This window comes from Bos mutus, chromosome 4 (assembly GCF_027580195.1).
Source record: "Bos mutus isolate GX-2022 chromosome 4, NWIPB_WYAK_1.1, whole genome shotgun sequence".
NCBI lineage: Eukaryota > Metazoa > Chordata > Mammalia > Artiodactyla > Bovidae > Bos > Bos mutus.
The window spans coordinates 53,398,133-53,419,086 of NC_091620.1; the positions used below are offsets into that span (position 1 = coordinate 53,398,133).

At 52.6% G+C, this 20,954-nt stretch overlaps 1 protein-coding gene across 5 annotated transcripts in view; it reads right to left on the minus strand.

Annotated features, from left to right (window-relative positions):
- Positions 1-166: 166 nt before the first annotated feature.
- Positions 167-20,954, minus strand: part of CRHR2 (corticotropin releasing hormone receptor 2) — a 44,753-nt gene continuing 23,965 nt past the window's right edge. For 2 of the 5 annotated variants that reach the window (XM_070369489.1, XM_070369490.1), the window contains 11 exons: positions 15,444-15,529; positions 13,772-13,881; positions 13,322-13,439; positions 10,896-11,049; positions 10,311-10,371; positions 8,829-8,901; positions 6,211-6,409; positions 3,921-4,006; positions 3,587-3,722; positions 3,128-3,169; positions 167-1,981 (listed from right to left, as the gene is read on the minus strand). In XM_070369489.1, the coding sequence (XP_070225590.1) occupies positions 1,860-1,981; positions 3,128-3,169; positions 3,587-3,722; positions 3,921-4,006; positions 6,211-6,409; positions 8,829-8,901; positions 10,311-10,371; positions 10,896-11,049; positions 13,322-13,439; positions 13,772-13,881; positions 15,444-15,529 (1,187 nt within the window). In that variant the 3' untranslated portion in view covers positions 167-1,859. The remainder of the gene's footprint in view (positions 1,982-3,127; positions 3,170-3,586; positions 3,723-3,920; positions 4,007-6,210; positions 6,410-8,828; positions 8,902-10,310; positions 10,372-10,895; positions 11,050-13,321; positions 13,440-13,771; positions 13,882-15,443; positions 15,530-20,954) is intronic. The other 3 variants (XM_070369491.1, XM_005889145.2, XM_005889146.3) reach the window with 2 other exon arrangements.

Consider the following 20,954-nt stretch of genomic DNA (forward strand, 5'->3'; position numbering starts at 1 on the left):
CTTATAAAACATTTTAGACATCTATATTGTTTTAATCACTTGTACATTATATTTTGTGTCAAAAATTAGTTGTAATAACTCAACCCAGACTTTTTAAAAAAACTCTTAGAATATTTTGTCATAGGAAGTTATTTCAATTCTAATTTCTAAATATTTATTTGTGGCAGAGAAGTATGATAAGGTGAGAAATAAACTTTCAACCATAAAAAATGCTGCATTACTAAGAAATTCTGTAGGGGGAATGAGATGAAAGTACAAGTTCCAAGAGAAAAGGAACATCCTAAAATTTCCAGCTGTTAAGGAAGAGCAGGTTGCATTTTTTTTAAATAGATGAGAGTATTAAATCACCACTGTTTGGATTTTATATGATGTATTGTAAAGCATTGTGGCAGTTTTATTTTAAAATGTAAATATTTACCAAATGCCAGAAATCACATCCTTCACAAGTTTTAAAATTTACGTGAAAAATATTAGATGCCAACTTAAAAATGTGCAAGATGAGATACATAATTTTAAAAATATGGGGTGGGGGGGCGGTATACCAAGAGCAAAAGCTCTTTCAAACCCCTGCCTGATGGCTCTCCCTGCCCTTTGACTCCCACCCTCTCCTGGAGGGAAGGGCAGATGAATGGCCAAGATGGAGCCAGCCCTGGTTATTACCCATGGAGGCTGCAGGGGCCAGCTCTATACCTCCCTCGAGACTCCAGAACAGGAAACAGGAACAGACCGCAGCCTGCTGGGGTGCACCTCTCCTTCATGCAGAATTAAACTGCCTTTGCATTAGCGGAAGGGCAGACACTGGCCTGGTGAACGTAAGGGACAGACCCGCAGGCGTTGGTGGAAAGGGGGAACCGGCCCCAGGCCAGGGCGAGAGTCTCTGCAAATAAGGGTGGACCCGGCCCACCGTCCTTGGCCCACAGCACCCCTTCCCCTGAGGGGAGACTGCGTTTCCACAAAGGCATGGTTTATTTCTCAGATAGCACAGATGTTTCTGAATGGGAGACTGAAGCCCAGCCTCAGGTGGGGGCTGAGGGATTAGTTCCAGTCACCAAAGTCGAACTTTGGTTTCTGTTCTTTCTACCCTCCTCCTTCTCCCAACCCACCCCCCACCCCAGGCTTCTCCTCCCCATTTTGTCCTGTACTACGTATCTGGTTGGTCTAAGAGTATGTGCCATCCTGGCAGCATCTTCCTCCTCACCTGCCCCTCCCCCAGGCTCTGAATCTGTGGACCAGGATGAGAAGAGGCCCCTCAGGAAAGGAGGCAGCATATCCTTCTAAGAGCCCGAGGGGCAGGAGGATGGGGTCAGGGGTGGGGGTTAGGTGAGGCTTCTCTAGGTTGAGAGTCCCTGGGATGAAGCCAGTGGAATTCATCTCTTCAGCTGCTGTGCCTCTGTCCAACTGCAGGGGGCGCCACTGAACACAGAGGCAGAAGGCTTGGAGGGGCCAGCCATCACCCTGCTGCTGGTGGGAAGACCCTTAGCTGTGAGTGGGGGCAGAGGAGTCCCTTGTCTGTCATGAAAGCCCTTCCTGGCTCTGGGCCTCAGGTCTTCATCTTATAACAGGGTGACAGTAAGGATCCAGCCAGAGGCTCGTGTGGGCAATGCCTGAAGATCCGTGACCTGCTCGTCTCTGGGGGTTCCTGTGACTTCTCAGCTCGGCTCCCTCTCGCACTGAGACTTGGGGCCCTGCTGGCCCTGGTTCCTGAGACCCCCTTGTGCTTCCCTTCTCTCTGCCCCCACCAGGGCCTGCATGGCTGGAAGAACCTAGAGAAAGGTGCTGGAGGAAAATGGGGATGCTGTCCTGGTGGTCAAGTGATGGGTGAGATGGGGGCACTCAGAGGTCATACAGCGGCCGTCTGCTTAATGCTGTGGAAGCTGATCCGCGTGGGCGATGTGGGGATCGACATGGCCCGGGCCACGGGGACTCGGAGGGAGTGATGGTCCTGCCAGCGGTGCCACCTCTTCCTCACAGCTGAGCGTACCTGCAGGGGAGGGGAAGGATGATCCTGAGGTCCCAGCCAGTCCTCTCCCCTGCCCCCTGCCTCTTGCTGGGCCATCACGGGAGGCTGAGGTGGCCCACCTGACTGCCACCCTCACACTCAGAGACGGGCTGGTTCCAAAAGCAGGGTCCTTCTCATGTCCTCTGCAGCCCTGATCTTCTCTATGCCCCTGCAAGATATGCCCTGCTTACCCCAGCATGCAGCTGAGATGGAGCACTACTCATTTCAAGCCCTGACTGTCACTGGTGCCACTCTATTCTCATCTGCATTGCAATGGAAGAATTTTCTGCAAAATGGATCATGTCCCCCACACGCTGGCCTGCCACATGGCTAAACAGAATAAATGCTCTGCAAGCATTCACTGTTTGCTTGCTTTAGTGGCTCCTTCTCTCCCTGCCCCTTAGCAGCCCACCCTGGTCTCCACTGTGGACTCTCCTGCCTGGAGTCTGCTTTAACTGACCGAGACCCCAGCATGCAGACCCCACTATCACCCTATGCACGGGCAAGTGAAGGGGCCCCAGGATGCCACTGGAATTCCTCTGGGGTGTGTGGGAACTCTCGAGCCCTGGGAGGGTGTCTGCTTTCTGTCCCAGCACCCACAATGGGTCCTCACCGACCACGGGCCTGAGTGAGCCTCTCTCCTGCAAGTCTGCTCTGCTAGGATTCCAGGCTTTGTAAAGCTCACCAGGTTTCACTGGAGCCTGGCTCTCTGAAACCACCTGGAGGCCTGTTGTCCCTCAAGCAGTAGGGAGATGGAAGGGTGCACTGGTGTCTTTCTGCTCCCTGGACCATAAAAGCCTGGATGCACAGCTCACATCCTGAGCGCATCTCAGGATGCGCTCTCCTGCCATCACCCATGTTCTGGCTTTCCTCTCCCATGACCCCCTGCGGCCTGGGCTCCAACCCACCCAGCTTTCCGGGTACATTGTGGAGAGCTGGTGTATTGTTTCTGCCTCCAGAGTTGACCTTCTAAACTGGTTGGAGTCCCTGAGACAGGATTCCTGTCTCCCCAGAGCTGAGTGGTTTCTCTGGCCCTCCCTTTTCCAGAGTCAGGGACTCCCCTCAAATTGCCCTGGAGTGGGGTGTGAGGACCTCAGAGCCCAGGCCTACCTGGGACGGGTGTCATACCTCTCCATTGAAGAAGCAGTAGAAGACAGACACAAAGAAACCCTGGGAAGGAAGAGGGAGAGGTCAGTGGCCTGCTGGGGGAGCTGCTCTGCCTGGGGGGGTGGGGGTTGGAGCAGGGATGGGGTGGCTGGGGAACACTCTGACTCGGGCCCCCAGAGGCTCAGAGCTGGGTGGGCACCCCCATCACAAAGCAGGTTTACTGGGGTTCACTGTGAGCCAAAGGGTGCCCTAAGTCCTTGGAGCAGGGGCTGGGGCCTGCAGTAGGTGCAGGCAAGGGTGACCCTGATCCAGTCGGGGGTGGGCCCACCTGACCCTGGGTGTGCACACACTTGTACTTCAGTGTGTATGAAGTGAACCCCGCGGGGGCCAGCCCCATTGAAGTGCTCTATGAGGGCAGGGGTGCCTGAGCACGCCAGGTCAGGGAGGCTCACTGCGGCCCCATCCCACCATGCGACCCACCTGGAACGACTGCAGAAAGGAGTTGAAATAGATGAACACGATCTGCGACAGCTCGTCCTCCCCAGGGTTGACGAAGAAGAGCATGTAGGTGATGCCCAGAAGGGGCAGGAGAACCAGGGTGGCCTTCACCGCCTTCCTGTGGGGCGGAGGGGGAAAAGGTGACAAGATCCATCTGAGCCCAAACTGCAGGTGGGTCCTCACTGGCTGGTGTTTCTTCTGGGAGCCTGAGTGAGGCCCCCAGGTGAAACTCAGAGGGTCCTGCCCAGAGGCAGGGGATGCCCCAGATGGCCTCCTCATTCCTTCCCTGCTGAGGGTCGAGGCACCCATCACTTACCTGTACTGGATTGTCTCTGATGTGGTGGATGCTCGTAACTTTGTCATTAAGATCCTGACAATGTTGAACAGAAATATAAAGTTGATCTGGAGGGAGAAGGGCAGGGAGGAGAAAAGGAAGAGTCATGAGGTGGGGACGAGATGAGAGCCTTCTCCCCTGCAGCCCCCTGAAAATCCATGTCCCATGCACACTCCCGTTCCACCTGTTACCCCAGCACCTGCATGGGGTCCCAAGGCCTCTGCCCCTCCCTTCTAAGGGTAGGCAGGTACCCCATTTGCTCAGTCCCCTGTCATCATTCATTTTTTAGAGGAAAACGCTAAAATATTCACAGACACCTCTGAGGCCATGGGGATGAACAGGCTCCTGGGCTGACTCCGAGGCTCCTAGAAGGGCCTTATTTATCTTCATTCTGAGCCTTCTCTTAGCATCGGAGCCTGCCACACCCAGCCTCTCCCCAGGACCTGCCCATGTGGCCTCCCGGGGCAGCTTCAAGCTGTGTGTAGTCTCTGTGGGTGTGCAAGTGTCAGCCTGTCTGTGTGCTGCCCTCTCAACGTTCCATGTGGGTCTGTGCTCTGTGCCGGCATGTTTGTCTGGAAGTGTGCTCACGTATGAGTGTGTATCTGGGGACACGGACATGCCTGTGTTCCTCTTCATCCATCTCCAAGTACAAGTTGACAAGAAAGTGAGCACTGTAGGCCTGACACCCCAGGAATCTCCCCCAGGAAAGAGGGAGATACATATTAACCCAGGGGTGTCTGCTGGGTCATGTGTGTACACACATCTGAGTATGTGCACACACACACACACGCCCTTCCTGTCCCAGGCCTGAGACTCTGTCATTTCTGAAGTCTCCTAAGTTCTGGACCCCAGACAGGGAATTTGGGGACATAGACATTCCTGTGGCCTCTGGATCACCCCTAAGCTTGAGGATGCTCCAGGGGCCTGGGGTGGGGGTGGGGGGTCCCTCCTCAGTCACAGCCTGCTGCTCTTGAACTGTAGTGGCATAGCCTGGTGAACCCAGGGTGAGGGGTGGTGGAAGCTTTCAGCCAGGGCTGCCATGGCCTAATGCACCTTGCTTCCTCTTGAGGCTCATCTAAGCTCTAGCTCCTGGGTTTCTGGTATATTCTCCTGGATCATGAGGTCACTTTGACACATAGGTAGATCCTAATTTTCTCATACAAGTGATACAAAACACGACCTTTTCTGATTCTTCCTAACTTCTCTGAAAAGAGAGGTTACTGGAATCAAAATATATTCTCATTTCTTCCATATTTCCCTACATTTTAAACCTTATTCACTAACAGTTCATAAACCCCTTAACCAATTCAATTATCCACTCATTTTTATCCATCATTCCTTTAATCCATTCATCCAAATATTACTCGACCACCTACCCGCTTATTTAAAGTGTGACATTCATCTACCCACCCATCCAACCATCCATCCATCCATCTAAGTATCTATTCAACATTCCATTCATCAATTTATCTACCCTCTCACTCACTTAACAGATAACATACACAGATTCACTAACCACCTACCACCCACCCATCTACCCAATAAGCAGTTGCTGAGCACCTTTGAGTTACAAGGCCCCTTCTGTGAGGCAAGAGCAGGACAGGGGCTGCTGCAGAGGGTCTGGGAGACAAGGCCTTATCCCCTCCTCACACCAGGCAGGAGTTGGTGACACTGTTCCCACCCCATCTCAGTCTGGTCTGTGCAGCCCCAAAGTCACTCTTTCCTTTTGAGCTTGGCTCCCAGCCTCCCCATTTACAACATCTTCTCCACCTCATTTAACTGCAGGCACCTTCCTCCCTTCCCCAGGGAGGCACTGACACCACCCTCCCCACCACTTCCCAAACCTTCCCTGTCTGCACATGTGCAGAGGCAGGCAGGGAGGGAGGAGGCCTGACATCTCTTCCTTCTTGGCTTCAGACATGATTGGAGAGGAAGTCACAGCCCTTGGGAGTGTCCTCTGCATCCCTTCAGCTCTGGGTATTCGGGTGCTGCCATCACATCTCTGCTCCCTCTTCGCACCTCTCCCAGCCTTAGCTTCTTGTCATGCACATTCACTGGCTCAAGCAACATAGCCAGCCTGCTAGTCTTGCCTGATCTATAGCATCTCAGAGGCCCAGGTCCTGAGTCCAACTACATGCAGGGCCCTGTCTGGGCCATGGAGAAAGCCCAGATGACTCACATCCCTGACCACAAGGCTGCTGAACACACCAAGTTCTTCAACCAGAGTATGCACATCAAAGGTGCTTATTCCAAATACAGATCCTGCACCTACCCCAGAGATTTCCAGTGGCAGATGAGGGCCCTGGAACCTGCGTTTGGGACAGGGGAAGCTGAGATGCTGCAGAGCAAGACACCATCCATGGAACAAAGAGCCGAGTCTTTCGCCAGACAGACCTCACGTGCCATCCACCGTTCACCTGTAGCTGCAGGGGGCAGTTTCCAGGCTGGGGCTTTCTCTGGTGCCAGGGGATCTAGCTCAGAAAACAGAGAGGGGCCTGGAAATGAGGGGATTCCAGGTCCCCAGGGCATCCTCCACTGATGGGACATGAAGCGTGTGGGTAAGTAACCTGGCTTCCCAACCGAGGGTCAGTTCTGAGACTCTTCCACTCGCTGCCCCAGGGAAGCCTGCTCATCACTACACCTCTGTCAGTTTCCTTCCTTGTCTTCTGCTTTCACTCTCATTCTACTTCCGGGGACCACCTCCTCCATAAACACACATGGCTCTAATTTCAGCTATTCCAACTAGAATCTGCGTGGCCTTGGGCAAATTGCTTAATTAACCTTTCTGAGCTTCTGCTTCCTTGCTGGTCTAGCAGGGATTGCCACCGAGCCTGTCTGGGAAGGTCCGCTCACGTTCAAATACTCACGGAGAGCACCGAGCTTGTGCTTTTCCCACGCCGACAACAATGACAACAGCCTCCCGCAAACCCACCCAAGCCAACTCACTTCCCAGAACCCAGAAACAAGCACGGGTCTCTCAGACAGTAGTGAGCTGCCAGGGGAGAGCAGCAGTGGGAGGGGCACCAAGCTCGCATTCAATGGAAGGGACAGCAAGAGGTGGTGGGTGACCCGCCCCTTAGGTCTCAGCTCAGCTAGCTATGAGTGGTAACCCTGTATAGTCATTTCATCTCTCAGGTTCTTCATCTGTGAAACAGGGCATTATCCCCACCTCCAGGCTTCAAGGATGTGAGGACCGGAAATGAAGATAGAGCTTCTGGAAGGGTTGAACTTAGAACCTGGAAGCCCTGTCCATGCACATAGCAGAGTGTGGGCTGGGTCCACAGGGAAAGACAAGCACAGGGCCCTCAGTGAGGGTGGAACCAAAGGAGGGGGTGTGGACAGGAGGTGGGAATCGGGTCCTGGCATTGGGCCTTCCTGGCTTCCCTGGTGGCTCAGAAGCTAAAGAATCTGCCTGCTAATGCAGGAGACCCAGGTTCTTTCCCTGGGTCAGGAAGATTCCCCTGGAGAAGGGCGTAGCAACCCATCCCAGTATTCTTGCTTGGAGAATTCCACAGGCAGAGGAGCCTGGCAGGCCACAGACCATGGGGCGGCAAAGAGTCTGACATGACTGAGTGACTAACACACACACACACACACACACACACACACGCACACTGGGCCTTCCCAGCCCGTCCCCCTTCTCTGTGCATTTCCTCACTGCTGTCCAGCATCTTTGCAGAGGGGGCTCACACCCCACCCAGGTCAGCCTTCCTTGGCTGGTTCTCAGGCTCATCAGAAGCCTTCTCCCTCCAGAATGGGCTCTTGGCTGCTGGTGGGGAAGGGATGGGTCTCATGGGGTTTCCATTTACACTGTGGAGGGGGTGGGGATCAGTGACTCATTGCAGCTGGGAATCCAAGGACAATGATCCCTCCAACTGACTGCTGACAATGAATGGCTTCCATTTCTGAAATGAATGGAGCCCCGATGGTAGAGTTTCAGGCAGTAGGTAAAAACCTTCTTAGTCATATATATCAAGGACACTCCAAAGAAGGGGTCAAATGAATCCTGGAGGAAGTTACAAAAGGGTGAAGAGTAAGGAGATAAAAAGAGATAAACAGTCTTTGTCTCTAAGGTAGACCAAAGAAACCCCCATTAGGCACCTGCTGTGAGCAAGAGGGGCATGGCCATTCCCTCTCAAGTTCCCACAGGGAGCGAGTGGCCCTTTAAGGAAGCTGGTACATACAGGAGCCTGAAATTACCAAGCCTGAAATAAGTCTTACGTAAATGCCAATTTCTTATGGGGCTCTTTTGTATGTTTCTTTTTTTTTTTAATGTATGATATATAATGGGTTCATTTTTTTGCAGAATGCAGCCTCTACTTAAACTCTACCTTAATTAAAGCTCACTGTGGTTTAGAGACATGGCGGCAATTATATCTTAGATGTGAATACTTTTGGCAAAGGGCGGGGAGCTGGGTAAGGAACAATTGCTCATTATGCTCTGCTTCATTCGGTCCCACTGCTCCAGGCTGGGGGCGGTGGGCTGAGCCCTGGAGGAGGTCTCTGCGGGTGGAGGGAGAGGTAGGTCTGGGCTGAATCGAATCCTGCAGACCCTTCTCTTGTCACCAGTTGCCCCCTCTCCCCCGGCCTGGCTGTCTTGACATTGAACCTGGCAAGGGGATGTCAGAGGCACTAGAAATCTGCCAGTCAGACCCACTCTCTGTCCAGAGAAAGAACCCAAGGGCCAGAGAGGGGAATGGTGCTGCATCAGGGTGTAGAGTGTTGGAAAAGAGAGGACGGAGTGCCAAGCAGTGTGGTACTGTGCACAGAGTGTGTGTGGGGGCGGGGGGAGCGGCTGCTCCAGGCCACGTCCTTCCCCGGCATCTCTGTGGTGGGTCCTCTGCAGTCCTCCGGTGCCCAGCCCCATCCCAGTTCCCACTGAGGACCTACCAGGAGCACGAGGATGATGGGGCCCTGGTAGATGTAGTCCACCAGGTCTCCGGGCTCCTTGCCAAACCAGCACCTGCAAAGATGGGGTGGCTGTAAGTGGCCTGCTGAACCAGAGCCTGGGACCACTGCAGCCTTGGAGCCAGGGCCCTCTGGCTTGATCCTTTCTGAGACCCCATCTTCATGGCTGCTCCTCCCGCTAAAGCCTGGGTGGACAGCCCCAGACCCACTGACCTCCTTGGCTCACTCCTGAGCTGCCTTTTGCCCTACGTGGAGGGTCTGGTCTCCTCAGGTAGACTGCGGGAGGGTCTGGGTCTCCTCCTCCTCACTCCTCCACCCCCATCCCAGACTGCTGGGCCCAGGGCTAGACCCACAAGAGACTCATGAATGGAGAGCTGGGTTCCCCCTTGCTGGCCCAAAGCCCAGCTGCCTGTACCACCTGTTCCCGCATTGCTTGGAACACGCCACTCCTGTGCCAGGCACTTAGCCACACAAAGCTGCAGGTGTGGAAGCGGGAGCCTTCTCCCAGTGGATCCCCAGCCTCATGCACTCAGGGGAGGAAGCCAGCTTCTATGCTGGTTGGTTATCCTCTGGGGATGCCAGGAGTGGAGAAGCTTCAGGGTCTGGGCAGGGTTATCCCAGGACCCAGTCTGGCTGTCAGCAACTCTTAGTGGACTGCAGAAAGGGCCCTGCAGACTTCAGGAAGTTCTGTCTTCCACAACCCTCAAGGCTACCCAGTGCACACTGCCTAGGTGTGTGCGCTCACTGCTGGCTTCCTAGCACAGGGATTTGTTTCTTTGCTTAAATGCCCCCACGACGGGAAGCTCACTACCTCTCAAGGCAGCCCTCTCACTCTTGGGAAGCTTTTATTGCTAGGAGCCTGGAAACTACCCCATTCCTGCCCCCGCCCCTAAATCTCATCTGTTCTCTCCAGCCTTGGAGACTGCTAGAAGATCTGAACATAGAGACTGACATTCCTTGTCTTCTCTTCTCTCAGCTGGTGGCTCCCAGCTTCCCCACCATTCCTTGGCTGACCTGTTGCCACCATCTGTGCTGAGGCTATTTCAAAGTCTCTGGTGCAGAGGGCCCCAGTGTGGAACACTGCACCCCAGGCAGAGACTGGGATGCAGAGTAAAACAAGTGTCCACTGGCCTGACCCGGGGCATCTGTGAGTGGCTCAATGCCACAATCTTGGATGTGCTCTGGCCTGAAACCTGGGAGTCCTTGGCCTCCTCCATATGGCTCAAGCCAGGCTCGCCACACCCAAATCTAGGAGGAGGCCTTACCAAAGGCCAAGGGGGTCATGCATTGGACACCTAAAAGAACCATGATTCCTAACTCAGTTCCACAAAGTTGACTTGACACTATCACACGAGTACCTCTGGGTGCCGGGGAAAGTTTTTCAATTTTAAAACAATGGAAAAGTGAATCTGTCCTGGCATGGCTGCAGTTCCTACCTGCTCACGGCTGGCCAGTCCTACTTACTGTTCATTCTCGTAGTAGAGCTTGCCAATGGCCCAGGCGATGACGATGGGGCAGGGGACGCCTGAAAGAAGGACAGATACAGCTGCAGTGGACAGAGAGATGGTCAGGAGACCCTCATGTAGAGCACAGAGTCGGGGGACCACAAAGGGCTAGGACATTGTTTCCAATCATTCAACTGCAGGCCATCTAGGACCTTGGGGGGCCCTGTTCCTAGACCCCTGCCCACCCCTCCCCCACTCTCAGCTATCCCCTCCAAGCAGGTCAGAGAGATGAGAGGACAGTGTGATTTTCTGAGATTTTTTGATAGAGAAGTGGAGCTGGCCAGCTCCTCTTTTGAGGTGAGAGACAAAGGTCTTTGGATCGGCCATTCCAAGCAAGAAGAGGAGGACCATTTGTGGACTGTCCTCTTGGAGGGACTATTTGCTTCTCCCTCGTCTACGTGGAGGAGAGCTCCTGCCTCCTCAGACTGTCCTGGGGATGGTAGATGGCAATGTGGTGCCATCCTTGGACCCAAGATGAAAGGAGGTGACCCTGTCAGCAGAATCCTCTCCCCACTAGACCCTGCAGGCCCCCCGGGACCCTCACACCATCCAATGAAGAGGAAGAGCCACTTGCGCAGGCGCTCGGTGGAGTAGGTCATGACAATGGCCGTGTGCAGGTAGCAGCCCTCTACGAACATCCAGAAGAAGTTTGTCACCACGAAGTAGTTGAAGATGGTGGTGATGCAGCGGCACCAGACCTGCACGGGGCAGGTGGTAGTCAGCAGGCGCCTGGAGCCAAGCCCCCCGGTGCATGGCTTGCGTGCTGACAGAGGGGAGTCATTCAGCAGGTGCCTGGAGCCCAGACAGAGGAGAGTCATTTTCGTTAGGTCACGGACCCGGCATTAAACACTCTCAAATCTCATTCGAGGAAACTTCATCCTTCATCATTCGTCTTTCAGTTTTTCAGATTAAGGGGCCAGGCTCCCCTGGAACCACGGTGTCTGACTTCTCCCTGGTGATTTCTTATCTCCTTTTTCATAAAAGAAAGTGGGAGTCTGGCTCTGAGCTTTCTGCAGTGAGAGGCTAGAACTGAACAGCACTGCTGTGTATCACTGTCATTTTCTCCAGCATGTGCGTTGGGTTCAGGAGCTCAGTAATGTACGACTCTCTGAGACCCCATAGACTGTAGCCTGCCAGGCTCCTTTGTGCATGGGATTTTACCAGCAAGGATACTGGAGTGGGTTGTCATTTCCTCCTCTGGGGGATCTTCCTGACCCAAGGATCGATTGAACCCATGTCTCCTGCCTCGGCAGGTGGATTCTTTACCACTAAGCCACCTAGCAAGCCTATTTTCTCGAGGATCACCTTCAGTTCACAGCAAATCAGCCTGGTTTCCAGTTAGGGATGGACAATGAAATTTCATGCAGAAAAAAATTAGTGAGTCAATTAAAAGAAAACTGCTATTGAAATAGTACAGGGTCGGTGAAGGTGAGCCACAGCTCTGGAGGTGATCATCCCAGATTCCTGGGTTTAGGAAATTCTGGGCTTAGCATGATCGCAGCTGTCTCTGGAATGGAGAAGGAAATGGCGACCCACTCCAGTGTTCTTGCCTGGAGAATCCCAGGAGGGAGAGCCTCGTAGGGGGAGCCTCGTAGGCTGCCGTCTATAGGGTCTCACAGAGTTGAACACAACTGAAGTGACTTAGCAGCAGCAACAGCAGCAGCAGCTGTCTCTGGAGGGAGACTCGCTATTGCTGGGGCCTCTGACCAGTGGCCTAACATCTCTGAACCTCACTGCATTGTAGAGGAAAAGATAATGCCATCTTACAGGCTGGTTCCAGGAGACGGAGGTGGCAAAGGCAGGCACCACGAAATGAATGCCGTTGCCACGTGCCTTCTCAGTTGAGGGGAATTTGTCCTTGTCCCTCTGAGCAGAGTTACTACCACTCCCTCAGAGGACAAGCCTGCCCAGAGCCACCATGGGCCACAGCCCAGACCTCTTCTCAATGGACCCTACCCAGCCATCTTTCCTGGGGATTTGTCCCCAGGGCACCCTCAGAGCTGAGAACATGGGCAGTGGCGGTCAGAGGAGCCCTGTCATGAGAAGCGGACTGTGGACGGCTCAGCCCCTCTCTGTCAGGCTCTAATAGCCTCAGCTGTCAGAGCATCAGCTGAGCTAATCTCAGCCTCTGTGGCTTCCCCCCATGATCCCAGTCCTGATCTTGGACTCCATGTGGCCGTCTGTCTTCTTTGTTCTGAGAAAGTCCTGCTGAGGAGGGACTCCAAAGATCCTCTCCTCCAAACCCTGCTTTCCCCCCCCCTCCACCAAGTTAACAATGCCTTGTCAATACAAGCCAACAGTGGGCTGCACGACACCCCAAACTGACTGAATTCCATTGATGCTGAGGCAAGGCTCAACGAGGGGCCAAGTCAAAAGGCAAACCGGGCTGAGGTGTGCGCTCAGGACTAGCCATCCAAAGACAATGTATTGAGCAGTCTCTAACAGTGGACAAAAGAGCTCTGTGCATGGCTCCATTCTAGGCTCTGGTTTCACAACCTGGATGTAGTACAACAGCGGTTGACACAAATCCAGGGTGGGCAGCTAACGTGCTGTTCTGCTCAATGTCCTGATGGCCCAGCTGCAGAGGCATCATAACAATGTAATCTAACCTTTCTGAGCCTCGGTTTCCATGTCTGGAAAATTCCATGTAGGAAAATTCCTACAACTCTCTAATTGGAATCAAGTGAGCTAAAGCTCAATAGAGGTTAATTTCAGCCCCCTTTCCTCTAAGGGACCTTCGGGAGGTGCTGAATGCACGAGACAGGGAGTGGAACAGGATAAACCAAAGTCTGGTGTCTGGTCTGAGCGGCTCTCAAGACCCCATCTGGAGCCCCATTCCCCCACTCCCGGCTCTGGAGGGACAATTATGTGGTAGAGGTGAGCTCAGGTTCAGGTCTGCATGTGAAGATGGGGTGAGAGAGGTGGGAGCCCCCCAACCCCCCAGGCCCAGCCCAAACCTTCACCCACGACCTCATTGCTCTCGTGCACTTCGTGGTCGATGAGCTGCAGCAGGAACCACATGACATTCCGCAGGATAAAGGTGGTGATGAGATTCCAGTGAATCACGTTCCGCAGACAGCGAATGCTCCTGTGCAAGACCCAGGACAGCTGTCAGCCGGGACAGGCTGCACCTGGGCTCAGAGCTCAGTTGGGTCAGCTGGGCCTGTGCCCCTCCCTCTGACCCGAGGTGAGGGAGAGACTTAGCCTGGGATGAAGGCAAGGCAGTCTTCCAGGGCCAGCACCCCTTTTGCATTCTGCATGCCTGCTAGCGGTCAGTGCTCTGGTGCCTCCTCAAGCCTCTTTTGTCCTTTGGCCCGAGGGTCGCCGGAGTGGAGGTTAGAATGTCTGGGATGGGGAAGGGGATGCCATGTGGGGGGGGGGGGGGAGGGCGGAGAAAAAGCAGGGGTGAGGTGGACTCACCGCAGGGCCAGGAAAAGCAGGAAGGCGCCCACGAGGGCTGCCACGGACACGCAGTGGCCCAGGTAGTTGACGATGAGTGCAATTCGGTAGTGCAGGTCGTACTTCCTCTGCTGGACAGACAGACAGACACACAGGCAGCTGGAGGCCTGGGGCACGCGGCTACTCTAGCGACGGCCACCTAGTGGGTCCTGACCTCGGGGGGCAGAAGAGGCTCCAAGTGTCACCAGCACACCTGGCTCCCACAGCTGTCTCCTGTCAGCCCTGCGTGGCTCTTGGTATAAACGGCTGTGGTCAGGAGTCCCGACATGCACTTTGGGGCAGATCTGAACACAACGTATCCTGAGCTAGGCCAGAATTGTGGGGATGTAGACTCTGTTTTATTTTATTTTTGTAATTAATTTATTTGAATTGGAGGCTAATTACTTTACAATATTGTGGTTTTTGCCATATATTGACATGAATCAGCCATGGGCATACATGTGTCCCCATCCTGAACCCCACTCCCACCTCCCTCCCCTCCCCATCGCTTCTATTTTATTTGTAATTCTGGAATGGAAGTAGCTACACCTGTGTCTTGTCCCAGCCCACACCCTAGTGGGATGCGCCTCCGAGTGCACAGGACGTCTACCTCTGGGACTCGGTTTTGGCATCTGTGTAATGAAGCCAACCTGCCCTCCCGTCTCTGAAGCAGCGAACTGTGTATGGCAGGTCTGGGGGTCCCTTGGGACCAGTCTGCTCTGGGTACAGCTGTGAGGGGGTGTCTTGTCTGTAGAGATTTTAAGAAGAGTATCAAGGCCAAATAAAAGTCAGTCTGCTTTATCACCACTCGCTGGCAATTCTAAACAGAGGCAATGATTAAGATAATCCTTCCTGTCAGGGCAGACTGTCCCGACACCCCGCCCTCACTTTGGTTTACCAGTGTTCACATCTCAAGCACTGTGAGATGGAGAGTGAAGGCGGAGGGCCGGAGGGGACCACTTTCTCTCCTTTATGACCATCCTGCTTGCCTCTTTTGTGGCCTCACTATAGACCTCCTTTGGCTCACATTTTGTAGAATCACTTTCTCAGGGTAGACAAATGTTTTTTCTCTGAACTTGGACTTCTTTTGGGGAAAAGTTACAGCCTCACTGGGGGCTGTAATGGGTGAATGAGGAGGAAGATGGAGGTGGGATGTGTCTTTTGGGGTCAGGAGTGAGAAGTAGCTTCAAAGGGGAGGAGGTTGGCACCACAGACAGTAGGGAATCCAGTTCCAGAGCAAGGGGAGGGGTGAAGTCTGAAGGGGACCCAGCTTCCTGCAGGGAATAGCCCTCTGAGCACTGCGCCTGTTTCCACATGGGGTCGCAGAATCAGAATGCCGGATGGGAAAACAGGCCCAGAGGAGGGGCGTCACACAGCCTGTCAGAGGTGGGGACACTGGTCACATGGTCATTCCCTGCTGTGTCGGTGTCACCTTGCTTGCATCCCTCACCAGCTGAACTCTCCTGAAGGTGGGGCTCTATGTCCCCTTCTCTACGCACCACAACGTCACTGAGCACAGGACGGGGACAAGAGGTGCAAAAAGCGGTGGGTGGTTGCCACAGGGCTGGTTCTGCCCGCCTTGGAACCCTCTGTGCTCAGTCTGAGTCCTACTACTTATGCAAGGACCAAGGGTGGGGCAGGTGGGGACACTCACCTTATCATCCAAAATGGGTTCACACTGTGAGTAGTTGATCCGCGAGGCCCACGTCCCATTCTCCAAGCACTCTCGGTAGGCATTCCCTACAAAAGATGTCAAGCACCAAGCAGGGGCGGCGGTCACTTCTCTCCTCAAGAACTCTCCCTGGCTCCCTGGTACCCACAGGTTAAGGTCCCTACATTTCAGTCTCTCTAGACCTGCAAACACAACACGCCTGACATTCACGTGAAAGTCATTAATGTGAAATGTGCATAGAAGGCTTACCCCCCGGGGTAGCTAAAAAGCATGATTAAAACCCATTTCTGATACAATCTTTGACTAGCAATTTGTACATTTCCTTTAATTTTGTTCGAAACTGAACCCCAGGGACTTCCCTGGTGGTCCAGTGACTAAGCCTCCCCGCTCCCAATGCAGTGGGCCCAGGTTTGATTCTGGTCGAGCCCACACACTGAAACCAAGAATTTGCACACCACAACTAAAAATTCTGCATGGCACTACTAGAGATCCCACATGCTTCAGTGAAGAGTGAAGATCCTGTGTGTTGCAACTAAGACCTGGCGCAGTAAATAAACATTAAAAAAAAAAAAAGATTGAACGCCATTGTGAGCCCTGGGATGTGGCTGAAGATTCACTACTTTTAGCACGATGAATAGTTTCCAAACCTATCACAGTCATTTTATGCTCCTGAGATCCATACTTTCCCACCAGCACTTCCATGTGCTCCGCAGTCACTATTTACACGCAGGTGTCTGCCCCGTGACAGCTCCTCTTCTAACTGCTTCATTTACATGCGCCCATTCGATCCTCACAGCAACTCGATGGAGGAAGCACTAAGATTAACCCATTTTATAGATGAGAAAAGTGAGGCACAAGGCAATCGAGCAGCTTGCCAAGGATACACAGATAAGAAGATTCCAACCCAGAAGGTCTGGTTCAGGGCTTATGTTCCTAACCCCTAAGCTACTGGGCAGTGGTACAGGAACGACAGCAATGTGGGGCAACAAGACTGCTGCTGACCTGGAGCTGCGGCTGCTTGGGAGGCCACCACGTGATGTCTAAATGTTTGAGAACTCGCCTCTGTGTTCAAGTTGGAGTGTGATGTGCAAAAAGACATTTCAGAACATCTGTGTCTGATACAGAGAAGGGAGGGCTTTATTGAAGGGGGATGTACAAAGTTCAAAGAATGCTCCTATTTTCTTTAAATCCTAGCTTGACTGTCAAGATCTAGCTCCTAAGCCACCCTCTCCATGCGACAGAGGTAGCCCACTGTCACCTCCAGCCAGGAGGAACCTCTCATATCTGATAACTCCAAAGCCCTCTGCTGCCTCTGCTCAGCATTTTGCTGTTTTCTGTACCTTACCTCCCCCGCTTACTCAGAAACTCTAAACCACCCGTTGTTTAGCGGTAATTTGTACCAGGGTTCTGCTCTCTGGCTAATGGGCAGTTGTTTGTGGATTTTTCTTTTGCGCTTACGTTTGAATCACAATACAAAGCTAATTAAAATAAATGGTTCACAGAGCACAGAGTCACAGAGCTGGAGGGGGGAACCTTAGATTGTTTTTGGAAGCAATGAATTCTGAAATAATTAAGTTACCTTAAAAATCCACTTCCGCTGAGCTAACAGTGAGTTAAAAGCAATGAAATTATGAAGGCATACTTGCTGAAGAGCAGAAACAATGGCGGAGATTCTATTAGCCTAATTGTTTTTTAATTGGAGCTCATAAGTTTTTCAAATTTGGGGTTGTTAGTGGCCTACTCCTGACTCCTGGGCCTGTCACCTGTCAGCGAGGTCCCCAGCCAGGGTATGAGTCAGTTAGGCCAGTGTTGGTCTGACACTGACTCTGACCCAGTGCAAGGACACCAGCTCCTTGCCCCTCACTGTGGCACCCAGCCCCAGTGGGGTCTCTCCCCCTACAGGTTTGTTATATACAGAAGAGTTGTATGTGCAGAGAATGTGATGCATAGGATCAGTGATGGCACTGAAATAAGTAAGAGTAAAGGGTGAAGAGGGCGAGTGCTTTATCAAATAAACAGTCCCTCCCTGATAGGGGTTTAGAGTCCCTCTCAAAAGGCATGGGTGAGATGAGACAGACTCTGATTCTGGCTAGAGTCCAAAAGGCAGAAAATTTTATCTTCTATGGATGTGTTCTTAGATGTTATCCAGCCTTCCAGAAGTTCAGTGCTAAGCTCCTTCCTCCAGGAAGGCCTTTTTGATTGCTTCCATCTAAACAGTCTCTTTCTCCTGCATCTCCCAATACCTCCATGCTCCTCAGTCCTGACAGCCTGAGCCCCACACTTAAGCACTTACATAGGACCTGGACCTGAGTTGTTCAGGTGCGTGAGTCTGGCGTCTCAGATCAGTGTGGGGCTCCCTGAGGATGTTGTTATTGTCCAGTTGCCCAGTCATGTCTGATTCTCTGAGACCCCATGGACTGCAGCATGCCAGGCCTCCCTGTCCCTCACCATCTCCCAAAGTTTGCCCAAGTTCACGTCCATTGCATCAGTGATGCCATCCAGCCATCTTATTCTCTGATGCCTTCTTCCTCTTCCCAGCATCTTTCCCAGCATCAGGGACTTTTCCAATGAATCGGCTGTTCACATCAGATGACCAAAATACTGGAGTTTCAGCATCAGTCTTTCCAATGAGTATTCAGGGTTGATTTCCCTTAAGATTGACTGGTTTAAGGCTGTCCAAGGGACTCTCAGGAATCTTCTCCAGGACCACAGTTCGAGGCATCAATTCCTACCCCTGAGCTGAGAATACTCATCTCCCAAGTACAGTATCTTGTGGTGGTACTGACCATGGGTGGGCTTGAGGATGGGAGGGGTCAGGCTAGAGAGGCTGCAGATCTGAGACCTTTCTGGTCCTCTACATCAATGCCCTTGGGGTACCAAGCTCTATGGAATTCTGTCTCCTCCTTTATTTCCACCGCCCCCCGGAGTCCACCCCTCTCCTGTCCCCCCCACCCACCTCCTCTCTGGTCATCTTGCCTGGACTGGTACAGCAGCCTCCTCTCTCACCTCCCTGCCTCATCGCTTGTCCCCCTTGACCTCTGTCCTTTAGCCCCATTTCATGTTAATATCTAAATAAAAGCCATCTGCTGCTGCTGCTGCGTGCATGCTCAGTCATGTCAACTCTTTGAGACCCCATGGACTGTAGCCCACCAGGCTCCTCAGACCATGGGGATTCTCCAGGCAAGAATACTGGAGTGGGCTGCCATTTCCTTCTCCAGGGGATCTTCCCAACCCAGGGATCGAACCCATATCTCCTACATCTCCTGCATTGGCAAGCAGATTCTTTACCACTGAGCTACCTGGGAAGCCCAATAAAGGCCATGAACAGCTTTTTACTGCTCTGGAGAATAAAGTCCAACTTTCCAGGTGTGCTAATCAAGGCTCTTGACACTCAGGCCCCAGCAGAACTTGCCTGACCCCTCACTACCTCTCCACATGGCTGGTGATATTTGCACCAGCAGGCCTGGCACACACCACCCCTCAAGACTCTCACCCAATACCCACTGACAAACTCCCACCTCTCTTTTAACCCCAAGCTCTAATGCCGCCTCCTCCTGGAGGCTTCCCCAGTACTCAGGGTACTAATCTCTTCCTTTTCCCTCTAAACACCTCCTTTATGTCTTCCCATTTTTTGAAACATAGGTCTTCATACTCTATTGCCCTTGAACTACAGCAGCACATCCATTTCATATCATAGTCCAGCACACACACATATCCCTCACATGACTAAATCCAGTTTCACAAAGCAAATTTTATCTTACCACAGCTATAATAGTTTCTTTCTATTCTTTTCTAATGAATTATATGTATTTTATACCCAAATGCTAGTCATGACCCCCTAAATTTACTTCACAATCTGCTATGGTACAACACAGTTTGAAAAAGAAAAATCTTCTAGAGCATTTGACATCATCACTATGGGCTTAATCTCTTTAGAATTGATCCTTCTTTTCTTTGCTACTGAACTTAAGCTCCCTGGGGACAGACAAGTAGACAGAAACCATATTGGAGTCAACAGATCCTGCCTCGGGAGTGAGCCATTGAGTACATGTGGGCTGAATCAAATTAACTCAAACCTGAGAAAGTAGGGTCTGAGATGTGGGATGTAGTGGTGGGAGGGGGCTTCCCCTCTGGGGACCCAGTCATGCCTGGGAATAAGGCTCTGGTTATATACAATGAGTACCAGGAGGCTGGAAGACAGATGTTCCCAGCACTTCGGGAGAGTTGGCTAATGAGGACACTGAGCCCTCAGGCACAGCCTCAGACAGAAGAAAGGAAGCCTGGAAGAGTCCCCCTGGGAACCAGAGGAAGATGGGCACGGAGAGTGTGAGGGCAGGTGGTCAGGCCAGAATTGTGGGGATGGAGGCGGAAAGGTGGGTGCCTGTTACCACAGCAATACAGGTGCCCCACCAAAGACAGATGCCAGTGGTGTGCAGTGTGGTCTTCCAGGGGCATCAGGGTCTGTATGATGCAGGCAAGGTCTTCTCTTCCAGGGCTCTGTGGTCTGGGAAGCCCGGACTCTAACCCTGGCAGCATGACAGGACTCTGCCCCGAGTGGCCCTGGCCTGTTGAAAGCTCTCATTACAATATGCTGTCTCCCTTTCAGATGCTGACACTTTGATGAGAGTTTCTGGTTTGGGCAGTCACCTGAGTGGTCCAGGAGCCTGGTTGGGAGAAGATGGAAGCCTACATTCTAGCTGTAGTTTTGTCTCTGGCTGATTAAGTGATGTTGGTTAAGTCCTACCCCTTTCAGCCTCAGCTTCCCCACTCATGAAAAGTAATGTAAACTGCTTCTCAGTGATGCTATATTGGCATTTCAGGGGGGTCAAGCATTTGCTGCATGGGACTTTTCCATCTGCTAAATGCCAGTAGTACCCTCAAGCCAGTGTAACAACCTCAGACACCCATATGTCACTTTTAAGCACTCCTGAGGTTGGCACTTCTATCTCTGATAGTCGAACCAGCAGTGTATGGGAGATGGGGACCATGAGGGACCATTTTTTGAGTGGTAGTTATGAAGCAGAGTGCAAGAGTCAGGCGGGGCGTGGGATGAGTGAGACTGTGGTGGAGGAGCAGCAATGTGGTCATTGGCTGTCTGGAAAGAAAATGACAAGAAGTGAGGGTGGAAAGGTGCTGACAGGGAGACGGGAAGGGCCAGAAGCAGTATTTACTGAAGGAATGAGGTCACTGTGCGGGACTGAAACTTTCAGTACCACGGATAGCAGAACGCTACCACTCCCTACTTCTCACCGTGGATGCAGCTTCAGTGAACTGGAGAGCTCCTAAGATCTAACCTTAAGCCTACCCCCATCCCACGTTCACCATCAGCCCTGTGCCAGCAGCAGTTTCCCTGAGCTACCCGAACAATGTGCGTCTCCCTGAGTTAAGCCTGCACATTTCCTGTCTTGATCTGATTACTGCACGTTGGTGGGGGTAGAGGTGGGGGCAGCTGGTGATGTTGACCCTAACTCGGAACCCACCTGCCGCACTGAG